We start from the raw sequence: 14,006 nt of genomic DNA, 5'->3' as shown, positions 1-14,006 counted from the left end.
TTCCCCCCTCCCACCGTTCCCCCCCCCACCGTCCCCCCCCCCCCCCACCACCCCCTCCCGGCCCCCCGACACCGTCCCCCCCACACCGTCCCCCCCACACCGTCCCCCCCACACCGTTTCCCCACCCACCGTTCCCCCCCCCACCGTTCCCCCCCCCCACCGTCCCCCCCCCCCAACGTCCCCCCCCCCCACCGTCCCCCCCCCCCACCGTCCCCCCCCCCACCGTCCCCCCCCACCCCCACCGTCCCCCCCCCCCCCACCGTCCCCCCCCCCCCCACCGTCCCCCCCCCCCCCCACCGTCCCCCCCCCCCCCCACCGTCCCCCCCCCCCCCCACCGTCCCCCCCCCCCCCCACCGTCCCCCCCCCCCCCACCGTCCCCCCCCCCCCACCGTCCCCCCCCCCCCCACCGTCCCCCCCCCCCCCCACCGTCCCCCCCCCCCCCCCACCGTCCCCCCCCCCCCCCACCGTCCCCCCCCCCCCCACCGTCCCCCCCCCCCCCCCCCACCGTCCCCCCCCCCACCGTCCCCCCCCCCCCCCACCGTCTCCCCCCCCCCCACCGTCCCCCCCCCCCACCGTCCCCCCCCCACCGCCCCCCCCCCCACCGTCCCCCCCCCCACCGTCCCCCCCCCCCCCCACCGCCTCCCCCCCACCGTCCCCCCCCACACCGTCCCCCCCACCACCCCTCCACCGTCCCCCCCCCCACCGTCCCCCCCCCCCCACCGTCCCCCCCCCCCACCGTCCCCCCCCCCACCGTCCCCCCCCCCCCACCGTCCCCCCCCCCCCACCGTCCCCCCCCCCCCCACCGTCCCCCCCCCCCCCCACCGTCCCCCCCCCCCCCACCGTCCCCCCCCCCCCACCGTCCCCCCCCCCCCACCGTCCCCCCCCCCCCCACCGTCCCCCCCCCCACCGTCCACCCCCCCCCCACCGTCCCCCCACCCCCACCGTCCCCCCCCCCCCACCGTCCCCCCCCCACCGTCCCCCCCCCACACCGTCGTCCCCCCCCCACCGTCCCCCCCCCCCACCGTCCCCCCCCCCCCACCGTCCCCCCCCCTCCCGCACCGTCCCCCGTCCCCCCCCCCCACCGTCCCCCCCCCCCCACCGTCCCCCCCCCCCCCCACCGTCCCCCCCCCCCCCCACCGTCCCCCCCCCCCACCGTCCCCCCCCCCACCGTCCCCCCCCCCCACCGTCGTCCCCCCCACCGTCCCCCCCCCTCCCGCACCGTCCCCCGTCCCCCCCCCCACCGTCCCCCCCCCACCGTCCCCCCCCCCACCGTCCCCCCCCCCACCGTCCCCCCCCCCCACCGTCCCCCCCCCCACCGTCCCGTCCCCCCCCCCACCGTCCCGTCCCCCCCCCCCCACCGTCCCGTCCCCCCCCCCCCCACCGTCCCGTCCCCCCCCCCCCCACCGTCCCCCGTCCCCCCCGTCCGTCCCCCCCCCCACCGTCCGTCCCCCCCCCCCACCCCGTCCGTCCCCCCCCCCCCCCCCCCCCCCCCCCCACCGTCGTCCCCCCCCACACCTGCATATTTAAATATGTTTAAATTAATACTCATAATGGCCGTGAACCAGACGTAGGTAGGTTTCATTCTCAGATCACCCTGGCACAAATCCAGATTCATGGCCCTCTCGCTAATGCTAGTGGCAAAGTGGTTAGTTAACACTGCTGCCTCACAGGGCCAGGAACCCGGGTTCGATTCCCGGCTTGGGTCACTGTCTGTGCAGAGTTTGCGTGTTCTCCCTGTGTCTGCATGCGTTTCCTCCGGATGCTCCGGTTTCCTCCCACACTCAATTGTTTGCGGGTTAGGTTGATTGGCGATGCTAATTGTTCCTTAGTGTTAGAGGGATGTCAGGAGGATTAGTAGGGTAAATATGTACAGTTACAAATATGTGGAGTTACAGGGATAGGGCCTGGGTGAGATCGATGTCGGAGCAGGCTCGATGGGCAGAATGGCCTACTTCTGCACTGTAGGGATTCTATAATTCTAGCGGCCATAATGGGATTTGCACAACTGCAAACAGGAAGCTCCTGACCAGAGTTTCAGGGTGTGGGGGGCTGCTGGTCAGTGGTTAACAGTTAGCATTGAAACTCTGTTGGTGTTCCTCTGTCTAATCAATGTAATTAATTATACCCACACTCTCTCATCAACAAATATGATTCCACTTAATCATTGAACAAGAGTTGTCCACTGAGCCTCTGCCCAATTGTATTTTATTGGTACTTGAAGAGTATTCAATGATATTTGGTTTAAACTAATACAGCCTTTAGGGCCCAGTTTTAGTGGTTCATTTGTTTAACAGCTGATTATTTTGCTGTTCTCAGCAGTGGGCTGTAGTTTGCTGGAAGGGGCTGTGTGTGTGTGTATTTTTATTAAGATGGTTGATCACAGCAGTTGGCTCTTGGAGTCAAAGTTAATGTATTCCTATGAGAACAGGCTGGCCACTTTCAGAAACTGGCCATTTACTGAGAACTGTCGATGTACACCTAAAAATGTAAGTGTGGGAACTGGTGAGTGTAAGAATGTACATTGTGGGGACTATGACTATGACAGTAAGAGGTGAGACTGACTGCTGATCTGTTTTGTATCTGTGATAGTTTAAACTGCCTCTTTCCAAAACAGAACAGAAACCCTCAGAACAACTCCTGAGGTGGAAAAGCTCAGCTGGGACTTTCTCTGACTTGAGGGCTGCCTCAGTAATCATTCTCCACGAGATTATAGACTCATGTATTTTAATGTGAAGCTAACTGTTTCTGTGTTAACTCTAAATTTGGGTTTGACCGAACCAGGTGAGTCTTGCCACAGCTGCTTTTATTTTGTCAAGTGACCTAGATGTCAGGTAAAACTTCTGAATATTGGCTACATTTTTAGCATCTTTACCCAGTTGCTTATGTTGAATGATTAATGTACAAGTTACAAAAGTCAGACAAATCAAGAGTATTAAATTTAATTGTTTGCAAATAGGTTCCTGTGCTCATTTAGAATAATAATTATTCAGTGATGAGTTCACAGGTGGCCTGTCGGTTAGTAAACACTAGGGGTGGGGTGTGACCTTACTGGCTGTTCATGCCATGCATCTGTTGCAGTGAATCATACAGGCTTACAGCAGTGAAACAGGCCCTTTAGCCCAACTTGTCCATGCTGCCCTGTTTTTAAAACCACTAAGCCAGTCCCAATTGCCTGCGTTTGGCCCATACCACTCTAAACCCATGTAACTGTCTAAATGTTTTTTAAAAGACAAAATTGTATCCGCCTCTACTGCTACCTCTTGCAGCTTGTTCCAGACACTCACCATCCTGTGTGCGTGCGCTCCGAACCCTTTTGTATCTCTGCCCTCTCGCTGTAGGCTCTCCTACCGTTGGGAAAAGATATTGATTTATCTAGCTGATCTGTGCCCCTCATTATTGTATAGACCTCCATCGGATCACCCCTCAGCCTCCTATGCTCCAGAGAAAAAAGTTCCAGTTTATCCAGCCCCTCCTTATAACTCAGACCATCAAGTCCCGGTAGCATGCTAGTAAATCAGGATGTTGCCTGGTATGGAGGGCATTAGCTATGAGGAGAGGTTGGAGAAACTTGATTTGTTCTCACTGGAGCAACGGAGGTTGAGGGGAGATCTGATAGAAGTCTACGAGATTGAGAGGCATGGACAGAGTGGATAGTCAGAAGCTTTTTCCCAGGGTGGAAGAGTCAATTACATTTCCCCTGTACCTACCCCCCAGCACCTTAAACCTGTGTCCTCTCGTAGCAGCCATTTCCACCCTGGGAAAAAGCCTCTGAGTCCACCCGATCTATGCCTCTCAACATCTTATCTATTAGGTCTCCTCTCATCCTACGTCTCTCCAAGGAGAAAAGACCGAGCTCCCTCAGCCTCTCCTCATGAGGCATGCCACTCAATCCAGGCAACATCCTTGTAAATCTCCTCTGCACCCTTTCAATCTTTTCCACATCTTCCTGTAATGAGGCGACCAGAACTGAGCACAGTTATTCTTTGTACTCTGTCCACCTGTGACTCCATTTTCAAGGAGCTTTGAACCTGTAACCTAGATCTTTGTTCTAAAACTCTCCCCAATGCCCTACCATTAACTGAATAAGTCCTGTCCTGGTTCAATCTACCAAAATGCATCTGAGTTGGAGAATTGGCACCCAGCCAAATCTCTGTTCATTACAGCGGGATGGGGATAGGTTTCCAACCTAGGGTGAAACACCTTTATCTTGCTATTTTCAGTTTTCCTCCTATCTGTTGTGGGAGTGGAGATTCCCCCCCCCCCCCGCAATGGAACTTTCAATATTGCACAAGTAATGGCTACAGATTCAATAACTGCCCAGAGGGAGTTTGCCATTAGTTGAGGTGAAAATGGACAGATATTAAAGCTGAGCAGCTGTTCCAAAGAAGCAGCATTCGGGGTTAAAAGGACAAGAGGCAAATCTAGATTTTGATGATTCATCTCCTCTGAAAATAGTTTAGAATTTTTGAAAGAGAAAGGAGGTTGCCATATTGGCACAGTGGTTAGCACTGCTGCCTCACAGCACCAGGGAACCGGGTTCGATTCCCGGCTTGGGTCACTATCTGTGTGGAGTTTGCACGTTCTCCTCGTGTCTGCATAGGTTTTCTCCGGGTGCTCCAATTTCCTCCCACAGTCTGAAAGACGTGCAGTGACCCAAACAGGTGCTGGAGTGTGGCGACTAGGGGAATTTCACTAACTTCATTGCAGTGTTAATGTAAACCTTACTTTAAAGTTTATTTATTAGTCACAAGTAAGCTGCCAGATGGATTATACGGAGGATTTAATGTACTCTGGGATCTGTAGCTGTAATGAGAGGAAACTTGCTGTTATTCCTCTGGAATGACTGGAAACTTTAGTTGGAATTGGAAATCAATGCACTAGTAATTTCCAGCTGCCCCTCCTCTTCCTCCTAGGAGACACTGTTGCTATGAAACTCACTGGAGATTTATGGGCAGCTTTCTTCCAGCTGTCTGTGACATTAGACTGCTTTGTCTCCAGATGTTGATGCTTTGATTTGTGGTTCCTCTCCAGATGGCCAAGGCTGGATTTCTACACTGCCCAACTGAGAATGGACCTGATGTGGCTAGCTGCTTTTTTTGTCTGAAAGAACTGGAAAGCTGGGAGCCTGAAGATGAACCCTGGTAGATGGGGATTTATTTCTCATTAACTCTATTGGAATGAACTTGGTTTTTAGTTGAAGTTGAGGGTAACTGGGGTCCAGTGCTAAGACTTTGTGCTAAGGTGTCATTTAACACATGGCAGCCATTTGGCCCATTATCTCTGCTGTCACCTTGCAGTTATCTAATTGTACCTCTGCTCTTGAGGGAGAATTTTGATGTAATGTCATGTTATAATACCTTGGACCTTTTTAAAAAAAAAAGATACCAATTACTCATTGGGGATTGGGTGAACATGTGGGTTCATTTATTAAGACCAGGCTCATGAGAACAGTTTTTATTGGGTATAAAGCTTGAAGAGCAAGCTGTGCATGTGCGCTCCTGGCAACAGTGAAACACATTTCCCTTCTACTGATGTCATCATGCTGATGTGCAGGTTAGGAGAGTTGGCAATGCTAAATTATCCCTTGTTGATCAAAGAAGTGGGCACCAGGATTGGGTGGGGGAATGAACTCTAGGTCGAGTGCTCTTGGTGGGTTGTTGTAGACTCGATAGGGCTGAATGCCTTCCTGCACTGTGGGAATTCTATGGATACGGTACAACAGGGTAATGAGTAACGCCGTTAAATGGATTCTAGAAGACCATTGGCAGTGTCATGTAGCAGCTCAGTTCATAAATGGGACAGAAGCACCGTGGATACAAAACTGGCTTTTTTCCCCCACATGGGAGGAAGGTTCATTGTAGAGTTTCACAGGGGTCAGGTGTTGGGACCTTTGTTCCTAACATGTGATGCAGAGCTTGCTGTACTGGGTGTGATCTCCATATACCAGCATTGTGAACCATGCAGGATAATGTAGAACTTCAAATGGATGAGCAGGCAGCATGTTTAAAAAGTGAAGTGATTTGCGTTGGTAAAACACTGAAGGGTACAATGCAGGGCAGATTTTAAATGTGCATTAACTTTATTTTGAAGGTAAAGTTGTGGCTAATAAAGTATATGCCATCCTGGTGGGGGGTAGTTGTTAAACTTGTCGAGACCAAACCAGTGTTTTATACTCTATTGTCTAGTTTTGGGAAAGATATGAAGGCATTAGTGCAGAAAGGATTCACAAGAATGAAGTTCCTCATCACTGGAGCCAATTGTGTAAATTTGCAGAAGTTGGGATTCTCGGCTGAGGAAACTTGGGTATTAAAAATTGTGGATTCTGGACAGAGTAGGGAGGGGAATGAAGACACCGGATTGAGATGATTGCGTGGAAATGCTGTCGCCATTGCTCCTTGTGGCAGAGTGGTTAGGATCCAGAACGTGCTGTCTGAGAGGTAGCAAAGGTGGGTTCAACTGAGGCATTGAATAATTTGATTATTCAGGAAAATCTTACAGGGTTTTGGGTTGAAGGGGAATGATGAATTGCTCCGAACACAGAGCTGCCACAGATATGACTGGCTGATTGGTCTCCTTTGCTGTGAACAAAGATTCTGTGATTCTTTCCCCAGAGTCATTCTCTCTCTCTCTCTCTCTCTCTCTCTCTTTCCCTTCAGCTACTTTTCCAATGTTCCTTTTGAAAGCTCACATAGAATCTACCAATCAGACGCCCCTGTTCAGGAAGTGCATTCCAGATAACTTCCAGTTTGCCGTTTCCTTTGCTCCTTTAAACCTCTGACCCTTCTGCTGTTGGCAATGTTAAAGAGGAGGAAACTTCAAACTTATTCTGCTTTAAAGTGGAAAAGATCATTTCAGCTTCTCCAGTAACTTGACAGTTTTCATCCCTGATGCCATTCTGGCAAATCATTTATTTTCCCAAAGATGTCTTGACAGTGTGGCACAGTGGTTAGCACTCATAGAAATCATAGAAAGCCTACAGTGCAGAAGGAGGCCATTTGGCCCATCGAGACCGCACCGACTACAATCCCACCCAGGCCCTACCCCCACATATTTACCCGCTAATCCCTCTAACCTATGCATCTCAGGACTCTAAGGGACAATTTTTAACCTGGCCAATCAACCTAACCTGCACATCTTTGGACTGTGGGAGGAAACCAGGATGTTGCCTGGTATGGAGGGGAGATCCTATGAGGAGAGGCTGAGGGATTTGGGATTGTTTTCGCTGGAAAGGCGGCGGCTAAGAGGGGATCTTATTGAAACATATAAGATGATTAGAGGTTTAGATAGGGTGGATAGTGATAGCCTTTTTCCTCTGATGGAGAAATCCAGCATGAGGGGGCATGGCTTTAAATTGAGGGGGGGTAGTTATAGAACCGATGTCAGGGGTAGGTTCTTTACCCAGAGGGTGGTGAGGGATTGGAATGCCCTGCCAGCATCAGTAGTAAATGCGCCTAGTTTGGGGGCGTTTAAGAGATCCGTAGATAGGTTCATGGACGAAAAGAAATTGGTTTAGGTTGGAGGGTCACAGTTTTTTTTTTTTTTTAACTGGTCGGTGCAACATCGTGGGCCGAAGGGCCTGTTCTGCGCTGTAATGTTCTATGTTCTATGTTCTATGAAACCGGAGCACCTGGAGGAAACCCACGCAGACACGAGGAGAATGTGCAAACTCCACACAGACAGTGACCCGAGCCAGGAATCGAACCCTGGAGCTGTGAAGCAGCAGTGCTAACCACTGTGCTACCGTGCTGGCACAGTGCCAGGGACCTGGGTTTAATTCCAGCCTTGGGTGACTGTGGAGTTTGCACGTTCTCCCCATGCCTGCATGCATTTCCTCCGGGTGCTCCAGTTTCCTCCCACCTTCCAAAGATGTGTTGGTTGGGTGCATTGGCTGTGCTGAATTGCCCCTGGGTGTTAGGGGACTAGTGGGGTAAATACGCTTTTGGTTTATTATTGTCACGTATTAGTATACAGTGAAAAGTATTGCTTCTTGTGCCCGAAACAGACAGAGCATACCATTCATCGAGGAAGAAATGAGTGCCGAATGTAGTGTGACAGTCATAGCTAGGGTGTAGAGGAAGATCAACTTAATGCAAGGCAGGTCCATTCAAAAGTCTAATTCCAGCAGGGAAGAAGCTGGTCTTGAGTCGGTTGGTACGTGACCTCAGGCTTTTGTATATTTTTCCTGACGGAAGAAGGTAGAAGAGAGAATGTCTGGGGGGGCGTGAGGTCCTTAATTATGCTGGCTGCTTTGCCGAGGCAGCGGGAAGTGTAGACAGAATGAATGGATGGGAGGCTGGTTTGCGTGATGGATTGGGCTACATTTACGACCGTCATGGATTCACAGGGCCTGGGTGAGATTGTTGTTGGTGCAGGCTTGATTGGCCAAATAGCCGCCTCCTGTACTGTAGGGATTCTATTTGCCTGAATTATTTCTAGCCAAGATCAATGTTTTAAATATTGACCTGTCCTGTTGTTGGGCAGATGTCTGTGTACATCCTCAGTCTCTCCCTTTAACCGTGGATCCCTCGTCATACCTCTTACCAAGGTGCAGAACTTCACATCTGTCCACATCCTCCTGTTTATCCTTGCACAAAAACAGCAGCACTTCGAACACACTGACCACTGAGTAACACCACAGTATATTGTCCTCCTCTGGAAAGCCATTGGTGCTATGGTCTTCTGTCCTTTGGATGTTTGTGTATCCTTTCTCTCACTGTTCCTTTTTTAATACTATGGATTTTCAAAAGGCTGGTACATGGAACAAGCCCGTAACTCTCTATCCCCTGTGTTGTACCCCAAAGATGTTCTGGGGGACTCCCCCTACCCTGATTTCCCCAGAGGTCGACATGTAAGGGCTGCACTGCTATTGCCTGGGAAGTTGGAAACAATCTCATTAGTGACAGACAGCACGGTTTTGTAAGAGGGAGGTCGTGCCTTACAAATTTGGTGGAGTTTTTTGAGGAAGTGACAAAAACGGTCGATGAAGGAAGGGCCGTGGATGTCGTCTATATGGATTTCAGTAAGGCATTTGACAAAGTCCCACATGGCAGGTTGGTTAAGAAGGTTAAGGCTCATGGGATACAAGGAGAAGTGGCTAGATGGGTGGAGAACTGGCTTGGCCATAGGAGACAGAGGGTAGTGGTCGAAGGGTCTTTTTCCGGCTGGAGGTCTGTGACCAGTGGTGTTCCGCAGGGCTCTGTACTGGGACCTCTGCTATTTGTGATATATATAAATGATTTGGAAGAAGGTGTAACTGGTGTAATCAGCAAGTTTGCGGATGACACGAAGATGGCTGGAATTGCGGATAGCGAAGAGCATTGTCGGGCAATACAGCAGGATATAGATAGGCTGGAAAATTGGGCGGAGAGGTGGCAGATGGAGTTTAATCCGGATAAATGCGAAGTGATGCATTTTGGAAGAAATAATGTAGGGAGGAGTTATACAATAAATGGCAGAGTCATCAGGAGTATAGAAACACAGAGGGACCTCGGTGTGCAAGTCCACAAATCCTTGAAGGTGGCAACACGGGTGGAGAAGGCGGTGAAGAAGGCATATGGTATGCTTGCCTTTATAGGACGGGGTATAGAGTATAAAAGCTGGAGTCTGATGATGCAGCTGTATAGAACGCTGGTTAGGCCACATTTGGAGTACTGCGTCCCGTTCTGGTCGCCGCACTACCAGAAGGACGTGGAGGCATTGGAGAGAGTGCAGAGACGGTTTACCAGGATGTTGCCTGGTATGGAGGGTCTTGGCTATGAGGAGAGATTGGGTAGACTGGGGTTGTTCTCCTTGGAAAGACGGAGAATGAGGGGAGATCTAATAGAGGTATACAAGATTATGAAGGGTATAGATAGGGTGAACAGTGGGAAGCTTTTTCCCAGGTCGGAGGTGACGATCACGAGGGGTCACGGGCTCAAGCTGAGAGGGGCGAAGTATAACTCAGACATCAGAGGGACGTTTTTTACACAGAGGGTGGTGGGGGCCTGGAATGCGCTGCCAAGTAGGGTGGTGGAGGCAGGCACGCTGACATTGTTTAAGACTTACCTGGATAGTCACATGAGCAGCCTGGGAATGGAGGGATACAAACGATTGGTCTAGTTGGGCCAAGGAGCGGCACAGGCTTGGAGGGCCGAAGGGCCTGTTTCCTGTGCTGTACTGTTCTTTGTTCTTTGTTCTGGGCAATTGCCCAACTGTGGGAACCATCTGAGCCCCAGTTGAATTTGGTGAATTCGGATAGTTCCAACAGTCCTGTAGGAACATTTTACCCAGGAGAAGTCAGAAGGATTAAAGCTGCTTCTATTTCCTGGGTCGCTGCAGTACTGAAGCCTCCACCACCCGCCCCGCTCTCCCCCTCCCCCCACCCCACCCTTGCATAGTCTACCCTCCTGAGTGCTGACTATCCCCATCCGAGTCAATATGACTCTGACCTTGATACTTGCCTGCTTTCTGGCAGCGAGTGCTGTTCATATAAAGAAGGCATGGCGTTGATGCTGCTGTACTATTCTCATTGGGTCAAAGGTCAGCCTGGCGTATTCAGTGAGCTATTGGGAGCAGAGTGAAGTGTCATTCCATACACATGGTCTATAAGTACAACACCTTCATTGGCCATATGTACAACATCATACAGAACCCACTGAATAGCAAGTCAAACTCCATTTCTCTTTAAAATACATGCTGATTATTTTCCATGATTTATAAATAATCAAGATGTCTAGAATTTCCCAGCTGCATTGGGTTTATCTTGTTTTCAAACTGGGTGGAACATTAGCAATCCTCTGGAATTGTGTTAGCAGCCAGAAGCTCTGCAACTTGTACTGCACCCTTGTAACCTTCCTAACTGGACAGGTGACTTTTTACACTGGGAATCCTACCTTATTCTTTATCAGTATTGCCTCCTCAGCGTAACACTGCTGGACTTGCACAGATGCGAAGTATACATCTAGTGACAAAAATAATCCCCTGAACAAAGTAGTTAGATTGAGTGCAGCAACCCCCCCTCCACTAGTTTCCTGTCTTTGCAAATGTAACTCTTTCCCCCTCCACCATGCATGTGCATGCAGACACATGGTTGTAAATGACAAGCTGCACCTTGTTCACCAGTCCATGATCTGTTCAACACACCTGCCTGCGTTCCATCTGGGCACCCCATATGGCTCACCCTTCACCCTCCCTGAACAAGATCTCCCAGCATCAATTCCCATTGATTCTTTCATTCTGTGGGCTAAGGAATGGGAAACACTGGAAGTCACTGACAAACGCCATTTGTCAAAAGGCAGGGTCTAAAGTGCCATAATGACAGTGGTCACTGGTGAACAGTTCAAGACCGGCTGAGGCCCCTGTGCAGCCAACCCACACCACTGGGACCTCCGTACAAACCCCTATGTACTTGTACAATGACAATGCTGTACATTAGTAAGGAGTGTAATCACCTTGAAACTCAGTAAATGTAAAGGCTATCACTTGCCTTTAGAGATGTGCATTTGCTAAATATCAAGTCCCCAGCCATGCTCTCTTCAGCCCCAATTGGACCCATCTTTCCTTTGAACCTAGTGTCCCAAGTAGGTTTACATTAACACTGCAATGATACTTTGAAAAGCCTTTAGGGTTGCCTTGTATTAGCTGGTAATGTATTCTGATCTCTTCCTCTTTTGGTCTATGTTTAGATTTCCTCTGATTCCCATACTTGGCTTAGTTCCCATCGTATCATCAACCTTGCACTCGTTAAGCCTCCTTTTCTGTTTCATCTTTATCTTCAGTCACCCAGAAGCTGGAGCTTTGGTTGTCCTCTTGCCTTTGGTGAATGTGTCTGGTCTGCTCTCAAACTATCTCCTTTTTGGAGGGCTATCATGCAATTGTTGCTTTCTGCCTGTGTTTATCATTCCAATTGGCCCTGTGAAATTAAGAATATGAGTAGACCACTGATCCCTTGAGTCTGGCCTTCTAACCAGTGTGATCATGGCTCATTTTCTGCCTCATGCCTACTCTTCAGCATTTTCACAATGGATTGTCCATCTCCCCCGAAATGATTCCTCTCAACTGGCTATTGTGATTACACTTCCCAAATTTCTTCCCATGGAAACAAGTTCCTCTTTCCCTCCTTCATGTGTTCTCCTGACTAATACTTTACTTTTTTCCTTTTTCCCCACTCTACCTTTCCCAACAGGTTGGAACATCAACGCCATTCTCCAGCTTGTGCATTCCTTGCTTTGAAAGTGGATGTTTTAGATTTGACAGTGGAAGAGTTCTTCCGATTGGAAATGGAGCGGCTGCAGTTGTACATGGTGAATGCGCATTTATTGCACAGGACGAGCTGGGGCATGGGAGGAGATTTATTCACCAGAGATTTGATAAAACTAGATTGCAGAGTAGAGGGAGCTTTACTCTATCTGTATCTTTCCTGGGAATGTTTGAGGAAATTGTAGGGGGAGTTTTACTCTATCTAACCATGTGCTGTACTTGTCCTGGGAGGGTTTGGGGATAGTGTAGAGGGAGCTTTACTCTGTAACTAACCCCATGCTGTACCTGTCCTGGGTTTGTGTGATCGGGACAATGTAGAGGGAGTTTTATTCTTTTGATGCCTGAAGTAGGAAATGTATTTTCTTACGGAGCCAGACTCTAGACTAAAGCAATCTGAGAAGGTACTCTCCGTGTCTCGTGCACAAGATGTCAGCACTGGCCAGTTATTTATTCGCATTTTAAAAATCTTTTTGTAGAAGAAAGTTGCTGCAGAGTATGTGAGTGCATATCGGGAATCGGTTAAAGCTGCCAGGGTGAAGGTTCTGGAAAACTTAACAAATCCCAAGAGTGCCGGTCGCAATAAGTAATCTGACAATCCTGAAATTCACATCAAATTCCTGGATCTGTGTTTCTGTAACTTTGTAATAAAGGGATATTTTACAATTTGTGTTAGAATGCCCTCATTAAACTCTGCAGATCTCTGCACCTTTTTCCCCTGGTGATTTACTGTTCAAAATAAATCTGAATGTGTAAACGGCAATTGGATAAAATAGATGCTAATTTGTATAATAAGGTGGAGAGTTACTTGCTACAGGATTCCGAGCCTTTAACCTGCTCTGGTAATCACAGTATTTATAGGACTGGTCCAGTTTCTGGTCAATGGTAACCCCAGAGTGTGGGGGATTCAATGATGGTAGTGTCAAAAGGAGATGTTAGATTTTCTCTTGGAGATGGTCGGGGCTTGGCACTTGTGTGGTATAAATATTATTTGCCACTAACTCGAGTTTGAATGTTGTACAGGTCTTCCCAAATGGTGCTGAGCATTCATCAGTGAACATTCTGACCATTCCAACATCTGACCTTCATGGTGGGGTGAAGGTCAGATGCAGATGAAACAGTTGAAGGTGATTGGGCCTAGGACACTGACATGGAATATGCTACTAGGATCTTGAACCTGTTCTGCCATTTGATATGATCATGGCTGATCCTCTATCTCACAATGTCCCAACACTGTGCACTCATGCTCTCCCCATGCCCCTTGATATCCTTGCTCTAGAAATCTATTGATTTCTTTCTTAAATTTATTCAGTGATTTGGCCTTCCATGGCAGAGAGTTCCACAGCTCCACCACTCTTGAATGAGAAATTTCTCCTCCGCCCTAAATGTGCTACCTTCTAACATGAGACTATGATCCCTTGTTTGAAGCCTTCAGCAGGAAGAAACAACATCTCTGTATCCAGTCTCTGCAGTGCAGAGGCCCTTCAGCCCATTATGTCTGCACCAACTCTCCAAAAGAACATCCCACCCAGGATCTTCCCACCACCCTATCCTTATAACCCCACACCTTTATCACAGCTAATCCACCTAACCTACATCGTCAGACTGTGGGAGGAAACCCACGCAGACACCGGGAGAATGTGCAAGCTCCATATTTTCACCCAAGTCTGGGATTGAACCTGGGTCCCTGGTGAGGCAGCAGTGTGCCACCTTCTCAGAATTTTATCCATTTCTTTTCAACTATTTCATTTCTGGTAAATGCAGGCCCAGTC

The 14,006-nt window shown here is 49.8% G+C and overlaps 1 protein-coding gene across 1 annotated transcript; it reads left to right on the top strand.

Annotated features, from left to right (window-relative positions):
• Positions 1-2,408: 2,408 nt before the first annotated feature.
• birc5b (baculoviral IAP repeat containing 5b) lies at positions 2,409-12,824 on the top strand. Its single transcript, XM_078198908.1, has 4 exons — positions 2,409-2,486; positions 5,032-5,141; positions 12,164-12,281; positions 12,714-12,824. Exons 1-4 carry the CDS (start codon positions 2,409-2,411, stop codon positions 12,822-12,824), a joined length of 417 nt encoding a protein of 138 aa, XP_078055034.1.
• The last annotated feature ends 1,182 nt before the right edge of the window (positions 12,825-14,006 follow it).

Source organism: Mustelus asterias, chromosome 27, assembly GCF_964213995.1.
Source record: "Mustelus asterias chromosome 27, sMusAst1.hap1.1, whole genome shotgun sequence".
Taxonomy (NCBI): Eukaryota; Metazoa; Chordata; class Chondrichthyes; order Carcharhiniformes; family Triakidae; genus Mustelus; species Mustelus asterias.
Note: the sequence above shows the minus strand (reverse complement) of the source record. Positions and strands in the feature narration are given on the sequence as shown.